Genomic DNA, 24389 nt, shown 5'->3' with positions numbered 1-24389 from the left:
CAATATTGCAGCACACTACCCTGCTTACTAAATAACGTATTGAGATGCAGATATTCATACACAGCATTTGTCCAAATAATAGTTAATTCACATATGAGACTCGAAGAGCATAACACTCTGCTGCTAGAGTTAACATGATATTTGTAAAGCTTCTGCTGCTGAGGGTGACGGTGGCTCTGCACAACTCACATTACCTGTTAGCATTCATCGAAGACATCGAACAAATAAACGTTGCTGGCGCGCTTCAAAATGAGCAAAATGTGGAAGTCACATTAACCTCCGATGCAGTCTTCTTTAGTTGTACATATACGCAAAATAACAGATACAATCAACCATGCTTTACGGTGTCCTGACGTTTCTGTATGCTTAGCTAACGCTGGCTAGCCACTAGCTTGGTAGCTACTTCCATGTCTGCATTTAGAAAAAAACAAAACAACGCGACGACAGCCACCACACAACACAATTACACGAGAATACGGTCTTCACGAGTGTAAAAAAATAAATCTCGTTTGGGATATATTACCTCCTGCAGCAAAGTTTTGTCCCGTACTTGTTTTTAGCAATTGATTTGGTTTCGTTTTGTAAAAATTCCCTGGATGGATTTCCCTCTAGCATTAGCTAGCAGAGACTACTCGAAGACACGCCCACCTCAGAAACTACGCCTCAGGATTGGCTGAATCACCCGGGTGATGGCGTTCTTTTTCACAAACCTAACCGTTTGGTTGGTCCGTTTGGTTAATAGGCACACAAATCAACCAATGAAAACAGACGCTCGTTACTACTCATCCACGGTGCTCGCACCAAATCGACGTGCATGTCTTGGTTCGTTAAGGGCCTTAACTAAACACAACGCTCCACTGCCTATGAGATTAATAATATCCTCAGGGTAAATACACATTTAACTAATACTGTTATGTCTGTAGGTTTTTAATTATTTGTCCAAAACCTTGTTCATCCTGCTCTATTGCCCGAAGAGCCATAGCAAGACTCTTAATTTTGGTGTCTGAGTGACTTTCTACCATGACAATAAGAATTAAGTTTAAAACCAGTTATATAATTGAAATGCATCATTCTAGAACTCTCATCTTTTTATCCAAGGCATAGCTAAAAATACAAAACAAAAAACAGCATCTCATTCAAGGGCATGGCAAACACCATCAGGATTACAGGTACATGTTCACCATTTCAAAGTCCCCCCAAAAAAACATTACAAAAAAGAAAATGTAATTTCAACTTTTTTTTTATTGAATAACACTGAAAATGTATTGACAATTTTTTGCACCAAAAGTGTGCAAGCAATTTTAAAACTACATATCAAAACTAAAAAAAATGGACTACAAATTATACAATTTCAGAAAATATACATTCCCCAGTCTATCCAAATCTTAGTCTCTCCATCAAAACACAAAGTGCTGGCATGTAGACAAACAGTCACACACACTGCTGTTGAAATTCAACACTAAATATTCATAAATGAAAAAGGCAACAGCAAGAGTAGTCAATAACAAATTCAGATTTTAAATTCAGGAGCAGTGTGTGGAATTTCCTTAACATTTCATCTCGATGCAAGCATTTCCTGTTTTTCAATTAGGTCAGGTATTACAAGTGACCAAAAGAGACTCAAAAATCTGACTCAACAGCCCCCCCACCCCACCCCCCACAGATGGCAGTTATAGATTATAAAAGATGAAAAAGTACAAATTTAATTTTTTTTGATAAAAGGTACAATTAAAGTTTCTAGACTCAGTTAGGTTTGAGGGTCAGGGACAATGTCTAAGGATCTAAATAGTTGGGATTCCTACATTAAACTCTTGGTTAAGCACTTTTGTTTCTTTGGACTTTAACAAAGTGAAACTTTCCAAAACAGGGAAAATTTAAAACTTCACCACAGTATAAAATGGCCTAAAGAATCTATAATGTTTAGCTTTCAAGGTTGTATCAAATTCATAGTTACTTTCAGAACAAATCTCCTAAACTTCATATACAGGTATAAAGTTTTTTTATGAAAATATTCGAAAGGAACCAATACACCAATTAGAAAATCCAACCACATTTGAAGACACCGATCCCCGACAAGACACTTCCTCTCAGACGGCTCAACGGCAGAAAAACAAAAAACTAACGGGTTCAGTTCCTGCTTGTTTGTCAAGCATCATAACTATGTGGAGCAACTTTGTTCCCTTGCCATGTTTGTGCAATTTCAAATCATCTGATCATGTCAGGACAAATAGAAAACGTCGCATTTGGTCTGGAAGTCTGTGACGATCATATTTAGTTGATAGTTTGTCTATTTGGGTTTAGTTTGTCTATTGAACCCTAAGAGATTATAAAAGTCAAGTAGAGAAGAGTACATAGCTACAGGCCACGCATAATGACCCTTTCACACAGGACGCGCTACCATCTCCGGAGTTTAGTGCACATCTCACGAAAAGCTGTCAATCGCTGTGCAAGCCAAAAAAAGAATCGGTTTACAGAGCACAGTTGCCAAATTCTGTGTGAAAGGCCCATAATATAATCTCCCAGATAAGATGTGAATGTAAACCAATTAAAACCCCCTCCTACACGATCAATTTTTTTTTCTTCTTTTTTTTTTTAAATGCACGAAAAAACGACCAACCACACCTAAACCAAAGGCAGAACAGATAAGATCCAGATTCTGAGAAAGGCCTTGTAAAAAAAGCAATATCCAAACAAGTTGAGCAAACGGCTAAATCAATTTTGACTCAACGTTCTCTTGAGTGCTAAACATGGAGGGATTTCATTAAAACATTTTACAATATGGATAACATTAGCATTAGTTAATGGAACAAATTAAACGCTGGGAGAAAAATCCCCAGCGTTGGTGTAAGGTATTAACGGCGTAATTGGTACAGTTACAAAGGGATTTTCAATCATTCTAACTACACATCATGGCAGATCCAAGGTGAAAACGGTAGCATTGAAGTCCACAATATAAAAATTGTAGTTTTATGGTCATAAAAATATATTAAGAGAAACTGATTCTTTATTGCCTCTACTGAAAATTCCCCTTACAGTTACATCGCGATTCCTCAAAGGACTGAGTAGGCAGAACCAATGATCATCGGCCACTGCTGTACCCTGGGAAAAACTGATTTAGAATATCTTGCAGGGATTTGTTGATGGTCATGGAGTAGTTTTTGCCCAGATCGTGCCTGCAGGCCGGGCAGGTGTACACATCTGCTCTGAAGGACCGCTGGAGGCATTCCTGTGGTGAAAAGAAACAACAGCTTTTTACTTTAAGGCACATCATTACATTTGAACCCATAATAATAACATTATAATTAACCTTGACATAACTAATCTACTCAGTTTTACTGAATAGAGCTTGAACCTGTCATAATCAAAAAGACCCCAAGCTATCAAGCAATTTGACAAACAGACAATGTTTCTTACCCTGCAAACATTGTGATGGCACTCTGTGGTAACGGGCTGATAAACCACTTCTTGGCAGCAAATGCAGAGGAAAACCTCTTGAACTTTGTTCAAGAATTTCTGCAGAAAGAAAAAATTAAACATGTGAAACTGCTTCTCTTGTCCGTCGGTTCTCTTCACCGACAGACAAAGCATTCCGCCACATCTTAGGAGTGAGAAGTTCCCTGAACACCTCAGTTATCCTCTGTTGGTTTTTAAACAAAATACCCAAAACAGAAAAGCTCTTCGTTCATACTAGCCATTTTCAGTTCAGCAATGAATCCAGCACAGACTTGTTGTCAACATAACTTCGTATGCGATTTCTTGTCATCTCTAAGACAATGTGATGCTGGCTTCAGAATATTTCTGCCTATTTTTAACAGTCAAGTTAACTTGTTGACAATTCTTTCCCAATTGAAATCACTCCTTTGTGATGTAATTTTTTTGCTTGTATTAAATATGTTATGCTGCGGCTTCTATTGAACTCTACACCACTCAATCATTATTTCCTCAATGTAACAGGGTCGTTCAAGATGAGCAAGGCCTGTGCCGAATCCATCCGGCCATCGGCCCACAATGCATGCTGGTTAGATTTGTTGCCCGATATAATGTGATCATGGACAACAGCAACATCACAAAGCAGCAGCAGTTTTTAGAGACAGGTGAGCAGCTGCTCTCCACCTACTGCAAGACTCAGGGCATGATCAAAGAGATTATAGCACCACATTTTGTAGGAAATCTTAAATTTCTATTGTAGGCTATTGGTATAATGTTTATTCTGATAAATGTTTATTGAGTAGTTTATAATATGGTGTTCAAATGAAAAGGAAGCCTACAGATGGATCTAAAAGGATCTAAATATTTTTGTGACTTCATGTTTATTCTTTGAAGGCTGCTTAAAACTGTCCAACTTGACTGCAGCTTTTAGTTCCTGACCCCTGCTGCTGCCACCGGATCTTGCCACGTTCCAGATGAGATGCAGTTTTTCCTCCAACAAGTCTATTGTCTCGATGTATCTGGCTCCGTTTGTCATGCAAATGGATGTAAGTAACACAGTTTCCCCAAAAGACAGCATTTAGTAATCCTGCCGGTGACTTCACCAAATACACAGCCGTACTCACCGGTCCAAGAGACAGTGACTCCATGGCTTCATCCCACACCTTCTTGTTTAGCTTGTCATTCTTGATGAAGGATTTCTGCTCCTGGGTAAGCTTGTACACTTCTAACTTAATTTTCTTAGGAGTCCTGCCTGGTGGGGTTTTTGAGGACTCTGTGTTAAGGGAAAAAAACAAAAACATTTTAAAATCACCACAGAGTTATAGAGTATAAACTATAATTGATAGAAGAAACTTATTGCCATCTGCAATTGGAAATTATGATCACTTCTAGTGACAATACCTCTTTCTGTATGCAACCAGTGATACTGTCTACCAATGCATGGCTCTGGGCTGATTTGCAATAGCATTTCATATAGAAGTAAAAACAAAAGTAAAACAAACACCCACAGAACTTACCACTGCCCTGAGATTTTCTCTTCCTCTTTGCCTTGCTGGGTGTCGCCGCCTCTTCCTCCACTTCATTTTTGTTCTCTTTCTCTTTCTGATAGCCAGCAGGATACTAGAACAAGATCAAGTCTTTATTAAAACTGTGCAACTGCAAGAAATCAGTTCAAAAGCACAGCTAACATTTGCATCCTTGTCTTTAAGCAGATTAACATGGATTTTAACAAGTTATTGTAGCTTTTCTAAAAAAAAAATCTAAGTAAACTTGTGAAAAATGAAAGTAAAACTGAAGTTTTTGCACATATCAAGCTTAAGAATATAAACCTTCTAGTACAATGTAGTCTGAATGATCAGCTCTACCTGCATGGTGAGACCGAGCTTCTTAATGCGTTCCTTGCCATCTCTGGTCCATGGAGCCGGCTCATCATCATCACGCTTCAGCAGATACCGCCAGACCAAGAAGCCAGACTTACCCTTGGCTGGCCAGTACTTCACCACCTGAGGGAAACAACGACAGAGTAATACTCAGCAAAAAATAGATACTCAAAGTCACAAGATTATTTATCAAACCTGTTGAGTGGAGTTGACTGCTTACTGGTCTTTCATTACTGGCGACGCTAACCAATTCCATCTAATTGTTCATTTCCAACAGTCACACCCCATGATTAACAGTTTGCATAATTGTTGTGTGTATCAGTTTGATAACTTTAAGTGACCTACAGAAACATGTCCACTGTTCCCTCATACCTTATATATCCCATCATATCTGTTTCCTTCCTCGGGGGAGTATTTACTGTGCTTGCGGCCCTTGCAGCTGCGCACAACTCGAACTGGTTTGCCTTCCTTCCAGCTCTTGGACTCCGCTCCATTTTTGTCGTTGACAGGGACGTTGCAGTTGAGAGCCACCGCCCTGGTGAGGACCAGAGTAAGATATTAAGATATGCAAAATTTGCCAATTCATAAAACCTGTTAATTAAAAGGAAGTTATAATATGTCATGTCATTTTGTGTCATACCGGTTCATGTGGGTAAGTGTCTGGTCACACGACTGCTCAGCAGTCCTCTTGTTTCCAGAAAGATCTCGTCCCCCAGAGCCAGTGTAAGTGAACTCATTACCATCATCCTACAATGCAAGACCCATCACATGTTACACACATTAAAAATACAAAAGGTTAAGCAGCAGATTTAAGTTTAATAAAAAACTGGATTTCTTATCACACCGACTTTTCTGCTAACATTTCTTAAGCACCTATAATTTGAAAGTTTTAAGAATGAAAAAAATAAAATAATAATAAAATAAAATAAAATCATACCACATCATCCTCATATCCTCCTGCCAGCACCAGAGAGTAGGCACCATCATTGCTTCTGCCGTGAATCCCAGCTACATGAGGCCTGTGGACGCCAGATTCACTGACCTAGAAAAGCCAAAGAATTTAAACATTATGGTCAGCCACTGGAAGAAATGATCACAAAATCTTGGTATTGTTTACAGTCTAAGTATGTTGCAACAGTTAAACAGCATAAATTCAAGTCTCCAGTTGAGTGACTGACCTGCACTCTGAACTTCCACAGGGAGCCGACGGGGACACCAGGGATTGGTCCATAATGGTTGGACGGGACAATGGTGCACTGCTTGGTTCGACCAACACAGGCCATACCCTGGAGGGGGAAAGGGAATAGTTGGTATTGGAAAAGTATAGTATTGTAGGTAGTTGTCCAGAGCATGTAAGCTGTAAGCTCATTTCTCACAACATACGGTATGTACTGTTAACAGGGTAAATGCAACATTTTCTTTCACCTTAGTATAAAATATTGTTTGTTGGTTAAACCCAGATAGTTCTATGGTGTTTACTTTACATATCCAAATCTTAATTTGAAATATCTCATACTGAGCAAAATATATTTTTTTGCACATCTACGCATGATACGCTGTCTGGCAGCCATGTGACAGCACTCACCTTGCCCCAGTCCCTCTGGCTTGAGGAGCTGGCAGAAGCCATCTTAGATTTCTTCTTGCTTTCCTTCAGCTTCTCTCCAGCCAACACAACCTCACTGGCGTCATTACGGCAACCTGGGCAATACCTGAGATAGTATGACATTCAGAATAAAGGTTTAGCACAACAAATTGATAACACAAGTGACTTAAAGAATGAACCCATGTCACAAAATTAATCTGGGTGGTTGGCTGGTTGATTTCATGCCTTAACAGCTACACAAAACAAATACAAATAACGCTTAGAAGCATTTGAAAATCTTAGAACGCAGTGTTTGCTATGATTACTGGGTTTGTTATATAAACTGTTGAAAACAGTTCTTGAGTTGATAGAACATAATCATTTAAGCAAATATTGGTTGCATTTGAAAAATCCTCTCACGAATACAGGTGTCAATTGCCACAAGATGGCTCTTTAATCATCAAGGTATGACTGTTAATTTCCTAACGTTAAATGTCAGGACATCTGAATGTATGAATTCGAGTTTTGAATATTATCCTACTGACCAGTCCTCGTCTTCAGGGATGGTGGTGAGCGGAGGGTTCAGGCAGTAAATGTGAAAGGCCATGTCACACTCATCACACAGCAACTGTTTGTCAGGATCCTGCTTGATGCCACAGATATGGCAGTTACACCACTGACAGTTTTTCTTGGGATCATCCTTACAGTGCTTGCACTCTGGTCCGTTTGATCCTGGAGAATACAGACATTTCATTAATTATGCATTCCATATCATTATAAGAAATTTTCAATAAGGAGGGACTAGTTTCATATGTACCAATTAACACCAACTATTTACACCAACAATATTCAAAACCCTGATGATTCACAAGTCAATCCTCACAAAGTCAATACTTACTAGCACATATCTTTATAATAAAAAATAAATAATTTTAAACCTACTTTTTAACGGACTCTCAGATCCAGCTGGGGTGTCACCCAGAGAACCAACCTCCTCGATTTTATAGATTTCAGTCAGGAACATGATCCGGCAATCATTAAGAGCGTCGCCAGCATCCCTGCAAACAAAGAAACTAACGGTCAAAGTGTTCTGCATTCTCTTGCTTACAATATTATACACTTGACGAGTTAAAACCAGCAAAAACATTAAACTTAGCAGCGACAATAGGAAACTAGACAGAAACACAGCTGTGTGTAACACATACATAAAAGGTAAAGCTTCTTTTTATACTATCATGAAAACAGCAAACTGTATCGCTTTCATCCATGTGTAAATGAGATCCAAATCCACATACAGTTGGTCATATCCAAACTGCTTAAATGTTCACAGAGCATAGCACCCTATGATGCAATCTGCATTGATAACATGGCAGGGAATGAACATATTTCCACCTGCTACTGTTGCATCCAAAATAAAAATGAACCCGTTCTCACATGGTGCCATTTTTTTGGTGTTAGAAATGGCACCAGATGCTCACCTGCAGCTCCCCCTACTCTGTGTACTATAACTGAATGCAGTAACTAAAGCTTTTCATGCATCAAAGTCCTTACCCAAGGATAATCTTGGCGTAGATCTCTCGCACGGTGCGCGTCTCCCTCTTCCTCTGGATCTTAGCGTCGTACCAGTAACCTCGCTCCTTGGGGTCGTCTGGGTTGTAGTTGACCATAATGACCATTCCTGGCTCCAGCTGGTGCCACTGGTACACCGTTCGGGCCCGCGGGCGAACATCTTTAGCCAGCAACTGAATGACTCCGTTCTCTGGGTAGCTGTGATAGTAAGCGTGATACCATATCAGTTTGCAGTTCAGAGGCAAGCCACACACACCATCACAGGTGCTTCCTATACAGTGCTGCATGGGAGTGTAGCCCGATGAGTAAAAAAACGTTGAGGATCAACTGCTGGTGCACTCAGGGGATGTTTCGCAAAACACTAACGTACTCACGCAAGCTCACCAACACACAAGCAACTTTCAGTAAGGGCAAAGGCCAGAGACACCACAATAGAAGCAATGCTTTAATTGTACTCGGGAAATGTTATATTTTATTTTCAAGTCAATTTAAGTCCCAGAATTAAGATTTCAAAAGGCTATGCCATTGCCATGCCGAGTAAGCTTTCAAGTCTTTGAATCTGAAATGGTGTCATTCTACAAGGATCCGTCATAAGCCATTTATGTCAAGCTGTGGCAGGAAGTGATCATTTAGCAGAAGTAGTAGAAGATAAACAGTATTTTATTTCAACTCCAATGAAAGCACACATGTGATGTTGCCTAGCAAGTGGTTCGCTTTCACAGCAAATTAATATAGATATGAGAGAGAGAATTATGGCCTGTTTAAAGTACTAACACAAGCTCTAAGCAGCTTATAATACATGATTAAAACTATTAATGCCAAGTTTTGTCAATAAAAATCTAATATTTTATCTTCTAATCATTTAGGCAAGTTTTTAATGCAAATAACCACTATAGATGACTTGAGTGAAGTAAAAGGACAAAGCTTGTGTATTTTAAGTTCATTAGCTAAAGGCCTATTATAAATATTCAGAAAACCGTGATATTTCCTCTGACAATATTCTTTATATCAACATTTTATTATTGTGACATCCCTAACCATGAGTAATAGAAAAAAGGATTCTTACTCTTCATATTTAACATGGTACAGGATCTCCTCCTCTGCTGGCTGTGCTTCAGCGGCCTCCTCTTTAGGAGTCTTTGTTGTCTTAGTAACGTTCACGATCTGGGCCTCAAACCAAGCCCCCATGTTCAAGTCCCTCGCATCCACCAGCTCATTGATCTTAAAAAGACAAAGAAAAGAAAGATCTTCAGAGTGATTTTAAAAGCTGTAGTTATTTTCAGGGTATTTAGTAAACAACCCAAAAAGTCTATGAATGCTCCCAAATATTTGATTTTTCACTTTGTTATTGCAAAATGGATCGTCACAACTTCTCGCATCTTGGCAAGCCTGTATCCTTACATACCCAGAATTTCAAAACCCGATGTAAAAATCACACATTTTCACAATGTCTACAAGAATTTGGGTGAAGAAAAAGAGACGGGCTCTACACATTCCAGCAACTACACCCCCACTTTATGCAAATCACCTACATTTGTATATTCATGCAAAGTGTTTGCCAAATGAACTGCCATCTCGGGAGGCAAACTACTGGATCCCACAGAGTTGTTTTGATACTATTCTTGTGAACATGCAAACAAATTCATCACCCTACACTATCATGGTTAAGCTAAGTAAAACAAAAAAAACAGCTCATACAGTAAAATAAATCAGATATGTAGTTTAACTAAGAATACAGCAGTGCCACATAACAGATACTGTTATATAGATGGTTCAGTGATGCACCTGAGGGTTGGGTTATACTAGAAAAAGCAGTAGTTTGCACAAGGTGTGGTCATAGCTGTGCTAATGAGACACATTGCCATAGTTACATCCTCAAGCAATGCTAGATTATATACATAATTTGGGTCCAAAAGCTCACAATAACATTGACAAAGCATGAGCTGCCCACAGCATAGCATCCAGTGGTGCAACAGTAAATATTGTAGCAGTTTAGGAAGTTAGCTTTTTCTTTCAGTGTGTTCATAAGTGGCTGTTGGATTCTAAAATTCTGATTTTTTTTTAATTTATTTTTTTAACACCAGCCACCATTTTGTGATGGCACTCGAGTATTACTACCTTTTGTCTTGCACAACTCAGAAAAGTATTAACAATACTTTTTCACTTATGGTTATCCACTCTTAGTGGTCTCTTCCTTACAAACACTAAATCAGGCAATAGACTAAACACTCTCTGGCGGTATGCACCTTTTAACTTGGTTTGCATAGGGATACGCCAATAGAAGCAGTAGCTAACTTTTAGCCAACAGGAGCTGCATAGGCTGGTAAGTAACAACACTATTCCATCAGACGCAATAGGTTGCCCAATTCTTTTACGGAACGATTGAAAATAATGCCGTCTAAATTTGGATGATGGCGGGTGCTAATTCCCAACCATGTTGTAGCAAGTGGCGCAGATACATTTTTGATTCCCTCCTTCCCCACAAAGCAAAAGTAAATTGCAAACATATAACATAAAACACCCAATAGAAGCCTAACTACCAGCTTTAAAACAAACCTTGTAAAATCCGAACCCCGGATCGACGAACTCTGGGGTGTTTGTCTGAGCGGAGGTGCCGGCTGTCTGAACTTCTACCTCACCATGAGTTGAGCTCTTGTCAGACTCACTCTGGGTTGAGCCACAACCAGAATCAGAGTCAGAAAGCTCGGCTTCTTTGTCCTTGCTTTTGATGACATCAACAGCAGGCATCTTCTGCCTAACAAGCAGCTGCACTATGTCATTTAGACCAACGTTGTAGTCGAATATGGTATGGCCGTCCTCCATCTGATGTAAAACAAGAAAATATTACATGGTTAAAAAAGGAGAAAAGTAGAACTTCCTACTTTTTTTTCAGTGGTCTCTCATTTCTCTTGCTTTTCATGTTTTGTATTTTTTGCATTATTTGTTTTGTTCAAGAGGAAACGTTAAAGCAGATATCATGAATGAGCTACGACCATCACCCATACACCACCCCCCCATACTGTTGTGTTTTCAAATGCTAATATTTTTTTTAAACTGGAACACAAATACAACGAACAGCTTCAAGGACACATCTTTGAACTAAATGTTAACCATTATGCCTCACCTGCTTGCCACGGTAAAACAGCCTCTGCCTCTCTGGCTCCACCTTGAAGAGCTCTGAGATTTTGAGACGCAGGTCATCCACCTTGGTGAGTTTTGACAAGGAATCCACCCGGTGGGTTTCCTTCCCATCCATTGTGCGCACCTGAATCCACATTGCAGCTGCCCTGTGTCAACAGCCAAAGCATGACCCATTAAGCAATCAGTCTTGTGTAATGGATCATTTGGTCGCGTCCAACAGGTTTCATAAGCTAGCCACTATTGCTGAACTCCAAAACAACATTTCCAAACAAAAGCAAAACATGCGTTAAATGCAGAGCTCAAGCTTGATAAATAACATTGTATGGCACGCCACTATCTTGTCTAATAAGATATAGTGTAGTCTGTTATCATTTAAAACTTTTGGTGTTTTCGCATTTTCTGAAAACCAGTTTGGTTTGTTTTAAAGGTTGATTTGTTTCGCAACAAAATAAAGCATTGACTTGGCCTGCTAATTGCATGTTTTAAACAGGATTATTAATATCCATTGTTTGCCTTAATAAAGCTGTAACCAAGATTCATGATTATTTGCACACAATAACTTAACGCAGATATTATCTGAGGCTGTTCAGACAATGCTAAGTGTGAGTGGCCAGGTAGATAACAATCATTTTGAGGTTTTAAAATTATTAACTTTTATGATTCCCATGTAAATTCAACCTGCTCTTACTTAATACGCATGCCTTGTTGCATTTACCCCTTCTTTACTGCGTGTTGTGCATATTGTTGTCTAGGAACCATGTCGAAGACATCCTTGTCATTGACAATAAAGATTCACTGATTTTGAACCTGCAACTGTGACTGCCAAGCCCATTTTTTTTTTTTTTTTTTTTTTTTTTAACAATGAGTTCTTAATTTGAAATTTTAGTCAAAGAATGAACTAAATGTTTCTCAGCATCGAATATGATTATGTCAGTTCTCGGGCCGTGTATTGTGGATGTATTGTACTGGGCTGTCACTTCAACAGAAGATCAGAAAGGGAGGGAACACGCTGATTTAAATACAGTGCGGGAAACTGAGCTGCAGGCCACTCCCAGTTCTTTTAAAAGCAAGCACATCCGGAGGGGAGGGAGCGCTAGCAAACAATGTGCCTTCGCTCTCCCGACAATAAAACACACCGAAATACTACAGTGCCTGTAGTTTCAAATCGACTATTACAATGCGGGGGGGGGAACAAACAAAAAAAAACAGTCGTTTCTGCACAAAGACGGTGCTTTCTCCTTTTTAAAGGGGCAATCCGCGATCTCGATGGCTGCTTGGTTTGTACTTGTGCGCTCTCACCGAGGTGTTGTTCGCTCTGCTGGCCCCAGATAAACCCCAACACGAGTAATAACACCGAAAACAAACCGATCCCTCCCAACCGAGGGGTTTTATTTCACTGGTAACATTTGATTTCTCTTGAAATGCAGATGAATAAAACATGAGTCAATTCACCACGAGCCAAAACGGGAAAAAAAAAAAAACAGGAAAATGAGCTAAGTGTTGAGGTTAGCGCGTTTGTTTTGTTTTATATGACGAGGTGAAGAGGCAAAGCTGGTGGTAATGTCACCTTGTTGTTTTTCCACAGTGTGCGCCTGTACTACAGATCAAAAACATAAGATAACAGCTCACTGCAGTCAAGTTCATCTCCCCCATCAATGCTTAACGTTACAGCAAACCACGTTACAACTTATTGTTAGAGGGCTTTCTGGTATCGTTGTGTTAGCTGTAAGAAAGCAGCACATTGAACATCACAAATGTCCCCGTGCATAAATATTTTGGATTAGTTTGGTTATTTACATTTGGCTGGCTGGGAAACTTGGTGCAGTAGCGTTAACCCAAACAGAAACGAGGTAGTACTTTGTCAAGTTAGCTAACCACAGTGAGCTAGCCCCTGATGGGAGATATCAATGAGAGACATTTTAAAAGTTATTAAAACGTAAGATAAATACTGCTCTACCTGTTTGTTCGTCCAAGCGAAAACAAGAAATTGACGTTTACGGAGTACCGCACAGGTTTTCCGCAAATAACTTGTGAGTAAGGCTTGTACGACCAACTCTATGCCTTGTTGGAGATTGATCAATGAGTTATTCTTCAAGACTTTCATACCCCGCCTGCTCTACAAATCCAGCTTCCCCATTGGATGGATTCCTCTGAGCAGATCGCGTTCATTGGCTAACAGAGCTGTCAATTTAAAATGTGACTGGAGCTTAGCCTCAGCGCGCGAAACGACATTCTCGTGGGTGCAGCTCGCCTCTGGACCGTTATCGCGAGATTACGAGGAAACCTGAAAACCGGTTACCCGGAGAGACAGATGGTGGTTCTCGTAAACAACTTCACTGGTAGAGCGGTTTATCATGTCTGATGAATGACTGCTTCGGAATTTGGCTACACAATGCGTTTACCTTTTTAAACGAATCGTTGAAATATGTAAAACGTGCATATGGATTCCCCCTGTTTGACTAAATACTATTGTTTAAAATGATGTATAATAACCTCCCATTCAGTTTGGCTGGAGCTGAAAGTGAGGCCAACTCAGTTCAAACTGGAAAAGTTGAATAAACAGGTGTATGTGTCAGAGGAGGATTTGTATTTGGGTATATGTGTGCATGTTTGCTTGCAAAAGTGCTACATAACCTACACAATGCAATAAACAACTTCTGTCACATGTTTTTGCTAAATCTCTGCTCCTTGTTTAGTGGCTAATGTTACTAATACACTGTGCAATACAATAGCTATAATAGTTTCTGTCTGTATATATAATATTTCAGTTACTGTTGATTCTTTACTGGTTTTTTTTATTGCTCATTTGCTTATTTATAATACTTTTTTTTTTTGTCTCTTGTTTGCACTATCCTCTATGCTGCTGTAATCCTGTAAATTTCCCCGCTGCAGTGCTAATAAAGGATTATCTTATATAATGAGCTTGTGGTAGGGGTGTCCTTGTGTTGTGGTCCCAGTGGTCCGTGTGACCACAGCATCCCCAGCTCAAGTCCGGTCTTTCAGAATTTGGCCACTCAAGTGTCAACTATCAATTTTAGGCAACAAAAATAGTAATGTGAATTTGCTCTGTTGGTGCAGGGTTACCATACTGATTTCTTGAGACACAGACAATTTTTTTGTTATGTAAAGTTTCACTTTACTCAAGAGTCCTGCCAAGGAAAACATAAAGAAATATATGACCGCGTTCAAGTTAATTACATTATAACATAATCACATTAATTACAAGTTCTTAAATATTGAAAGTAGAAGCTGTATTAATGTAAGCTAAGGACCATGAAACACAAAGCAAGATTTGTGAGCTTTAAATAATATTCAGAATTTATTGAATATGAATTAACTTAATTTTTATTGCACGATTTTTAGGTTTACAGCTTTAAAAAATACTTATACTATGCCTACACAAAATGTTACAAGAAGCAGCAAACCTTTGTCTGACAACCTGGGGCAAAAAAGTTATAAGAATGAAATACTAGCTGGTACCAGACAATTATTGCTTTGAGAGTAATCATAAACATTGGAAAATATCTTCTCTATCACTTTTCTCCAAATGAGAACCTCATATTCTGTAAACTGCAGAAAACATTTCCTTATGGAACAGGAAAAACAACAATTCTTAGATGTATGGGAAGCCTTACTCATCTTTTCATACCAGTTCATTAGAGCGACCAAACTGTGACAGGCCCACTTCTGGGACAACCATTAATTAGTAATCAAAGCTGCTATCAATTTATTTCAAAAACCTTTTCCAGGTCCACAATGTCATGATGAATGATGAATAGCATTTCAGAAATTAATATTGCAAGATAGATGAGTAAAAACAAGAAAAAACTAACAAGAAATACGTTCCTCATGTATTGCTTAGGAATTAACTCAATTAGACTGTATAAGATAAGCTATTTTAATCATATATTATATTGAAAATGACATTACATTGTAATTCTCCATGTAGCCATAGTTTACAAATTATCTCATGGATCTCTTGAGTGAGAAAAATGTGGACTGAAGTGTGTCAATTTGTAGGTTAACCCCCAGTTCCCTGAATAACTGTGTCACTTTGAGTAGAGGAAATAAAGGAATAATGCTCTTGCCTTCCTCTAGAATCCCCTGACTGAGGCACTTCCCTTTTCATTGGAACTGCTCAGTATGAGACGGTAGCTGTAACTCCCAGGGGTGAATTTGTGTAACTGAATGAATGTGTAGCAAAGTGCTACTTAAAAAAAGAGTGAGCATGTTGAGAAACTCCTTCTCAGCATGAAAAAAGGTTGCAGACTAAAGAGAAAACCACTGAGTGAGGCCTATGAGCTGTATGGTGTCTCTGGTGTGGTGGGTCCTTGACAGAGCTGCCTGGCAGGGACTGAACAACACTCGGAGCTCAGTGAGGATGACAGGAAGTGGACACGACAGGCCAAGTCGTCCAGGAAATCCTTCTGTAGCTTTGTTATTGCTTGAGAAAGCACAACGGGCAGCGACTGCACACTGAGAAGGATGGAGTCCAGTTTCTCTTCCAGAGCTACAATCCTGCGGTCCAACTCCTCACTTCGATGTTGCAGCTCCAACACCAGATCATACATCATGTTTTGAGTCTGGAAAGCAACAGGTAGGAGAGTGTGTACTTCTGACTTTACAGGATGTTGTGGTCCATTTTAACAGGCATCCGGGTGAGTGTAGCAGGGAACCTCCCTCTCCATATGTTTTACAAATAGTTTATGATTGCAAAACATTTTTATATTTAACTTCACCAGCCAAACAAAAGGAAAGTTTTGTAATAATGCATGATTTTACACCTATCATTACACTGACATAGTAGAGAAATAACAGATGGGTCACATGTAAACCCCATTTGAGTGGGGTTCTTTCTAATATGGGGTGCTTACAGTAGTAAATTAAATGGCATTAAAGGCCCATAGTGCCCTAATAAAAACCCCAAATGAGCTTCTTTTCTACTGATGTGCCTGATATTTCGTAAGGAATTAAAGGCTAAAGATATTGTTTTCCAGGACATAAAGTGGTGGTTGTGTGAATGATTTTAACACGAATTTAACACTATTTTTAACGCCATGAAACTTAAACATCCCCGACAGACATGCTGAATATTAATATCTGTATAATGTTGTTTTTTTTCCAAAGAAAAGTTAAATAAACATTTTACAAATGAAATGTTCTCTTTCACTGAAACATCCAGAATCTATGAATGTGCAAATATGTTTCCTTTCCTACTTTAAAGAAAAATCCACTCTAAGTGTTTGTGGACTGGAAGTTTCAAGTTTTCATCACACTTGTGTAAGTTTCATATTGGACCATGATTGAATTCCAAACTACTTTTGATACAACAAAACCCTGCCCTTACGTACACATGTTTAACTCAGATTCAAGGGGGCCACAGATACACTTTCTCCCTTCAGCAGGTGAATATATATGAAACCAGACTTCTACAGTGTCTAACTCTGCACATACATACAGCAAACAAACCTTGGCAAGGTCAGCAACTGTATTGGCCTGATCAGTTAGTTTCCTTTGCTCCATTTTGACTCTTCGCAGTCTGAAATTGAGAATAAGTCACTTATGTGCCAAATAAAATAAATGCAAAGTACAGTTTGTCTTGATAACAATTGAAGTCATGGCCTTAATAAGTAATAATAATAATAATAATAATTAATAATTGATTGTACTTGTATAGCGCTTTTCTAGTCTTCCGACCACTCAAAGCGCTTTGACATTACCAATCAATCACCCATTCACACCCGTTCATACACTGATGACAGGGGCTACCATGCAAGGTGCCACCTGCACATCAGAACCCTAACTAACATTCATACACATACATACACACACCACAGGAACAGCCTGCGGGAGCAATTTGGGGTTAAGTGTCTTGCCCAAGGACACACCGGCATGGACTGCCGGAGCCAGGGATCGAACCACCAATCCTCTGATTGGAGGACGACCCTGCTCTCCACTGAGCCACAGCCGCCCACAAAGTAAAGCATAGACATGCCAGCAAACTGGAGCTACCCATCTACATGACTTTTCTGTTGTCTTAACTCTGCACTCCCGGGTGATGACATTTTAATACCTACTGGTGGATGGCTTGCAGAAATTTACGCTGATGGTGGCGTACTCTGGCATGGTCAATCTTCTTGACCAGCTTGGTGTTTTTGTAGATGAGCCACGTCTCCCTTAACACATTGGCTGCTGTGTTTTTTACCTGAGGAGGATAAAATATCACACAGATGAAAGTGAAGAAGAGGGATTTATTGAAGACTGAAATTTAACGGTGAATATAAAGAAATTGTACAATAAATTTGACCTTTTTGTAGAGTTGCGTGTCCATCATGAAGTTATGGACGTGCTTTTCTGCTCTGGTGAGTTCTGACTTCCTTGCAACAACGGCAACCACTAATGCTGTACAGCCTGCTCCCTGAGGAGAAGAGCAGGGGTTAGTGACACTGTTGAAAAATGTTGCACAGAACATTAATGTTATCTATATCTCCACCAATTTTAAAAATTTAAAGCCAAAGAATGTTTGGGATTACCCTCCACCACATGCCTTGTTGTACTGTAACGGAACAAATCTCACCATGATTCCTGTCAGCAGGCAAACCCCCTTCCCGCAGTAGGTGTGAGGGACCATATCACCGTAGCCGATGGAAAGGAAGGTAATGGAGATTAGCCACATTGCTCCGAGGAAGGTACTGGTCACCTCCTGTGCATCGTGATACCTGTGGACACATGACACCTGGACATAAACCCTAAAGGCTGAAAGACGCTGCGTCTTTGCTCAGTTACACCAAGTAAGATGGTTTACAAGAAGACTATCACTGATTTTAGTTTCTCAAAGTAATATCCACCATTTAAATAACATTGGAAATGCACAAACTTATGATATTGAAGCAATGCAATTGGTTGTGATTGGTAGAATAAGTGCTTGAATCTTGTGCTTCAAAGGTAGTGGAGTAAGAGGTACAATATTTGCCACTGAGGTGTAGTGGGGTAGAAGTATGAAGCAGCAGAAAATGTTTAAAATTAAAATAAAATACTTGAGTAAATGTATGTACTTAGTTACTTTCCTCCACTGTTGGTTGCAAAGGGAAGAAAAAGATAGAGTGAGAAGATTGGAAGTTTTTAAGCTGATACCTCTCACAAACACGCACGGTCCATGCTGCGATGATCCAGCAGGACACACTGAAGACCAGCAGGACTGTGCCAGGACAGATGGTCATCAGAGTCTTCATGACAAAACGAGTGTCAAAGCTGATCTTGTTGAGCGCCCCGATACTGCGGGAAGACGCGTCTGTGAACAGTTTGCTGTGAAGCAGCATGACCCGGCCAATGAGGTAGAGGCGCAGGAACATTGGCACAGAGAGGATGATGTCAATGTCAGCATCCGCCACTGGTGCTGTGTAGCTGAAGGCCAGTCGAGCAGTCCAGGTGAACACATACTGGCCCGGGATTGGATGGATGGCACAGATGAGGAGCTCGAACGCAACAAAGAGAATCCGCTCCAAGGTCATCGCTATCCTCCAATCGTCTGCTCCGTTGTCCACCATGAAGAGCTGGAGAGAGGAGATATCAGGTTAATGAATTCTGCGTCTTAAATGACCAAACTGACCTCAGAAGCAGAGGAATATAAATGGTAAATGTATTTGTTTGGACTTGTTAGATCTTGATTTTAATTTTTCATTGATGATATTGAGATGTTTCTTGTTCGCAATAAAATGTTTGTAGAACTCAGCATTAAGTAGTGAAATGACTAGTTCAGCGTTGTTTTATTTAATAGATTTGTCGGCTTGTTTGGCTTTTCATCCAACTGAGCTAATAGATCTTCCACTACATACTGAGAAACAATATATTTTAAAAACAATTTTCTGGTGACTTTTGTGGCCCAGAATCTAATAAAAATCTAATAAAACACATGGTTGACTTGGTAAGTTTTCCCAGTCAAAGTACTAAGAATACCCTGGTATTAGGTTCTCCTGGATAAAAAGGGTAACCAAGGCAGTCGAGGACCATAGATATGCATGGAGTTCTCTTAATTTTTATCCACGTACCTGGATTTCCCTTGCATGGTACATCACAATGAGTCCAAGAAGAATAGCAGTGGAGAGGCTGATCAGGCCTTTCAGTACATATGAACATATGGATTCCTGTGAATAATGGAGACAAAAACATGAACATGACTCCCGTTGTGAAGACACACAGACGAGCCAAAACAATAAAAGTAGGTGATGTCTGCCCTCAAAGTGTAGAAAGTTGTCGAAAGGATTCTTTTTTGAAAGTTGGGGCTCTTAAATTGACACAGTTAGCATTAACGGATAAAAGGACTAAATGTGTGGAACAGGGGAGATTCATTCGTTTTGCCTCAAGTCAGGCAAACAGCAGTCTATTTGACTTTTTTCTGCTAAAGTACACTTTTTTTTGTACACCTATTATACTTCATGAATACAGCGATTCTAAGGAGGACTACAGTACCTTGCTGTAAAATCCCCTGGACAGCTCAGTCTCGATCACCATGACGATAATGCCAAACATCCCACAGACCAAGGCGTAGTCGCTCAACTGTTTGCGCTTCCCAAAGAGAGCTTTTCTCTGACCCAGTCGGTAGCTGATGTCCTTGGTCTTCTTCTGTGGTACGCTGCCTTCCTCCCTGCTCAGGTTCTCACTGTTGGCCTTACTGGAATCTTCTCTGATGACTTTGGAGAAGGCGTCCTCTAGGATGGCACTGTGAAGAAGCTGAATAGGCTGCTGACCTGAGTGGAGATCTGCAAGACTGGATCTTAAAGTGCCATGGCTGCTTAGCGGTCGCACCGCATCCCCGTTGACTATGTCACCAGTTGCTAAGTTGGAGGTAGGTGGAGGAGTGTGTTTAGGGAGGGAGAGTCTTGATCCACTGAGGTGCTGAGAGTTTGTCTGCAAAAGAAAGTTAGACAGTCAGCACAGGGAATGTAATTAATCGGACAACATATTGTATCCTGAGAGACAGAGGATCTCAAAAATAAGAAAATATGTTTTGCCTTTAAAAGCATTCACTGTGGACTTGCCAACAATGCAATAACTCCTTAAATGCAATGTATTTTGTTTCCTTGTTCCTTAACAGACTGGTAAGATGTCTTTAAAGACATTTTTCTTAGAGGTAATGAAGTCCAGTTACAAAGCTGCCATTTGAAAAAAGAAAATTCATAAGATTTAAAACATTTTGGGGGGAAATGTCCTCCCACACCAGGTCAGGAAAATGTTAAGAAATTCATGTACCTGACTTTGTCGCTGTCTAGCTCTCTTTGCCACTAAATCATGGTTCTCAAGTGAGCTACACTGGCTGGTAGAGAAGGAATGGGCACTTTTGTTACTGGCTGGAGTAGACGACCTCTGTACCCGCGGAGTGCTGGTTAAAGGGTTGCAAGGGAGATGTCGACACTTGAGGACGATGGAGGGATCTCCGGATGACTTGCAGGTCTGATCACCGCTCATCGAGCAGGGAGAGTCTTGTTTTTGACATTGCTGAACTAACAGTGGTTCTTTGCCAAACAGCTCTCTCCAGTTGAAGTCTGCGGTGGCGGCAGGCTGAGGGTGTTGGTAGAGCTGCTGATTTGTCTCAACACACTCAATGGAGTTCAGAGGGATGTTGAATAAAGTTGCTTGGCTGGTGTCTTTAAGTTGAAAATGATTGCAAGGCTGTTGCTGCAATGGCTCCTTTTGACCTTCTTGGTCACTGCATTGGACCATGAAATTATCCTGTGGAAGGTTTGTTGCAGGTTTCAAAAGATCCCTTTGGTTTGTTTGCTGTGGTAAAACCTGGCAAGTGGTCAAAGCTTGGGTGTTTTGGGGAAAAGGTTGGCTGTGTGGTGAAGATAAAAGGCTTCTCTTGTTTAAAACTCTGGAGAGACAGTCTTGCTGGACGTTGCCCTGTTTTGATTGAGGAAGAAAACTAGAAGCCTCTGGATGTTGTTGTGCATCGGGACAGGAACAACCACATCTGTCATTTGGGTTTGGATGTCCCACCCTGGAGCCTGCTTTCTCCGCTGAGGGCGAATCATCTCCCACACTGCTAACCTGGCCACAAAGCAGCAGCCAGTCCTGATCGCTCAGCTGTGATAAGGTTAGGTTTCTGGTTTTCATTGGCGACATCGGGACTGAATCTCTTGGTGGACTGATTCCGTTAGATCTATCATGGGCTGAGGATGAAACACAGCACAGACTTGTTTCCTGTGGGGAAGAGGATGCTTCCACAGAGGTACCTGAGTATCGATCACGCATGCCCTCAGGAGTTTTTGTCGGAGGTGATGGACCTCCTGCGGTACAATGCTCGTGGTCCCCATCACGAAAGACCTCACCTGTTGAGTCAAGACGTCTCGTTGCGTTGGTGGGTTTAACCAGAATTAACCTCATTGCATCACCGCAGAGCTGAAATGATATCACACACAGATCATTTTTCACACGTAACTGGAAGGAAAGAGGGAATATGGGGAAGAGGAGGATGACATGCAACAAAGGTCCTGAAACACATTTGAATGCATGACGTTACGGTCAAATGATGTGGACACAGTATCTATCAATCAATGTTTTTCCTTCCTATTTTTTGCCACAAACATAGCCCATAAATGAGCATAAGCTATAAAGCCTGGGCTGAAGAAGGATCCCCAAATGGACCAATGAAATGGAGCAGTATAGACAAATCTTAAACTCTGAGGACCTTTACATATGTTGATTTCACAGGTCACAGAATTATTATTTTTTTTTTGCTTTAGAAATAAAGTATTCTAACTTTGGAATTTTAGTTTTTAATGTTTCAGGCCTCAATAATGGTCTTTAAAAAAAGTTAAGCATAAGAGCTTAATCCCTAAACTGTAACTGTCTGTCATTATAATATTATTACATTATAATAACACACACGCCTGTGTTTACATAAGGAGTATTTATTCAAGGCAAAATCATTGTTGTTTTGCTTAATCTCAGGTCATCTGTTCAGCTGGCTATGAATGTGAAACATTCTGTCAAAAGCAGATGAGACCCCCCTCTTATGTTAGTCTCCTGGACATGGAAATCTGAGATAATTAGCACTTGTCAATTTAAAACATTATTTTACTATTTTGGAGGAAAGAAATTCATAATTTAGAATTATTTTGTGTTATTGTGCTAAAGTCTTAAATCACTATCTATAAAAGTTTCAGAAGTGGATGTAACTTTGTGTTATCTACTATTTTGTCATTTTTACTGAGAAAATTGAACAATGAAAAATACTAGGAAACTCAAACATCATTTATCATTTTTGAACCACTGAAACACAGGAAAGTGGAATCTTTTTTTCATAACAGATGTCATCCTGATGCAACATACATGACGACAGATGCTACATAATATATACTATGTTTAACTCCTGAAGCTTAGCCCAAAAAAGATGGGTAAATTGTCTTTCTGCAAATAAAAAATTGTGTTCACTCTTAAATTAACTTGGGGAAATGAGAGTAGATGCAAATACTGAAAGATAAGAGCACGAGAACTGTAATAGTTAATCTTAATGTGCTTTACAACTAAGGCATCATTTTCCAGAGTGCAATATTATTATTACAAATGGTCTTATTTTTTTTCTTTAACACTACAAATGCAATTTCAATCTCAATTTTCATAATTTTCTCCACAACAAATCAAAATAATTTATGAACAAATCCTAACTACTTCTGATGATCCTTACCTTCTTTTCCCATGAGTTAGTTTTCTCCAAACTTGAAAAAGCAGGTTACTAAAAGCAAATGCTCCCGCTTGCAGAACAGAAGTGTTAAGAAGAAGAGAAGCCTGAGTGGGTGCAGGACAGCGACTTGCCTCCTCCCAGTACAAACACTTGATAAAGGAGCTTTGGAGACGGCTTTCCTTTGAAAGTAATCATTAGAATTCAACATGAAGAAAGAAAAGGGCAGCAGCAGCTGGCCTGGTAAAGGGTTGTAATGCAAATGGACAGGGAGTATGAGGGTGCAGCGACAGGTTAGGATGCAGAAAAACAAAAACCTGTAACATCAGACCAGTGTTAAAGCGGAACATCACACGTACAAGCTCAAAGAAATCCCTATAAATTGGGAGTGGACTGATTGGTCGCTATGGGAAAGAAAAGGAACTGGCCGCTATCAATGCAAAAAGGAAAATAAAAGGTCAGTTGAACATTTCATTGAAGCTCTGTGGTTCAAAGGCCTCGGCAGAGGCTCTTATCTCCTCCGCCACAACAGCCTGGATGGACAAAGTGGCCTTTTTTAAAATCTGGTTCCAAATAAATCAAGCCAAGTGCAAAGTCTCCTCAGATGAATCCTAACAAATGTAACAACAAGAACAACGTTGTAATAATAACATGAAAAATAATAATTTAAAAAGTCCAAACTATCCCCAGGAGCGCTATTGCACTTGATTATTGGCCAAAGAATAATAAATTAATATTTTTTGCATTCCCAAGCATTTCAATTCTGTAAATGGCTACACTTGCTCAGGATATTTCCCTTTATTTTAAGCCCGGTTGAAAACCCTGCTGGTAACCCCAAACTCTAAAATAACACTGCAGATATTTAGGTTAAATTGTTTATCTTGTTTTACCTATATGTTACCTACATTTAAGACAGGTAAAGCTCAGTTTTTATTCCTGCTTTCAGTCTCTTTATCTGGCATTAGACAAACCTACAAAGCCTAGAGCTTGCTGCCTCAGCAGCTCAGTATGTGAATGTTGCTGTGCTGGAGAAAACCTTTGTGACCAACGGCAGCACTGGATACCATTGCTGGCCACATAACTCAATGCAAAAGCAATTCAATAGCAA

At 39.8% G+C, this 24389-nt stretch overlaps 3 protein-coding genes across 4 annotated transcripts in view; all 3 read right to left on the bottom strand.

Annotated features, from left to right (window-relative positions):
- kdm4b (lysine (K)-specific demethylase 4B) overlaps nucleotides 1–649 on the bottom strand; it is a 47054-nt gene extending 46405 nt beyond the window's left edge. Inside the window, exon 1 of one of the 2 annotated variants that reach the window (XM_054602717.1) lies at nucleotides 524–649. The gene's annotated coding sequence lies outside the window, so the exon portion shown is untranslated. Of the gene's footprint in view, nucleotides 1–194; nucleotides 387–523 lie in introns of those variants that run through there. The other variant, XM_054602718.1, reaches the window with a different exon arrangement.
- Nucleotides 650–1247: 598 nt separating this feature from the next.
- uhrf1 (ubiquitin-like with PHD and ring finger domains 1) lies at nucleotides 1248–13742 on the bottom strand. The gene is given in 18 exon segments (XM_054602386.1): nucleotides 1248–3226; nucleotides 3415–3513; nucleotides 4554–4702; nucleotides 4947–5049; nucleotides 5295–5432; nucleotides 5682–5844; nucleotides 5950–6056; nucleotides 6247–6351; nucleotides 6488–6595; nucleotides 6895–7018; nucleotides 7437–7623; nucleotides 7834–7949; nucleotides 8443–8658; nucleotides 9527–9681; nucleotides 11017–11283; nucleotides 11585–11747; nucleotides 13559–13621; nucleotides 13623–13742. Coding segments are annotated over 18 exon segments (2493 nt in total). The 5' UTR covers nucleotides 13706–13742; the 3' UTR covers nucleotides 1248–3079.
- Nucleotides 13743–15896: 2154 nt separating this feature from the next.
- On the bottom strand, nucleotides 15897–21914 carry kcnn1b (potassium intermediate/small conductance calcium-activated channel, subfamily N, member 1b). Its single transcript, XM_054602975.1, has 10 exons — nucleotides 21834–21914; nucleotides 20971–21159; nucleotides 20071–20508; nucleotides 19650–19745; nucleotides 18736–19154; nucleotides 18179–18320; nucleotides 17909–18019; nucleotides 17679–17806; nucleotides 17071–17140; nucleotides 15897–16184 (listed from the first exon to the last, which is right to left on the bottom strand). Exons 1-10 carry the CDS (start codon nucleotides 21912–21914, stop codon nucleotides 15897–15899), a joined length of 1962 nt encoding a protein of 653 aa, XP_054458950.1.
- Nucleotides 21915–24389: the final 2475 nt, after the last annotated feature.

Source organism: Anoplopoma fimbria, chromosome 8, assembly GCF_027596085.1.
Source record: "Anoplopoma fimbria isolate UVic2021 breed Golden Eagle Sablefish chromosome 8, Afim_UVic_2022, whole genome shotgun sequence".
Classification (NCBI taxonomy): Eukaryota; Metazoa; Chordata; class Actinopteri; order Perciformes; family Anoplopomatidae; genus Anoplopoma; species Anoplopoma fimbria.
This window is presented reverse-complemented; position numbering and strand designations above follow the sequence as displayed.

What these genes read in the sequence shown, in the direction of transcription:
- kcnn1b (XM_054602975.1), bottom strand. Translation starts at nt 21,914, where the DNA reads ATGGGGACCACGAGCATTGTACCGCAGGAGGTCCATCACCTCCGACAA. An exon ending in ACCATGCAAGGGAAATCCAG is followed by an intron (nt 19,155 to 19,649) that starts GTACGTGGATAA and finishes TCCTCTCTCCAG; the next exon opens with CTCTTCATGGTGGACAACGG. An exon ending in TTTCTGCAAGCCATCCACCA is followed by an intron (nt 17,141 to 17,678) that starts GTAGGTATTAAA and finishes TCTCAATTTCAG; the next exon opens with ACTGCGAAGAGTCAAAATGG.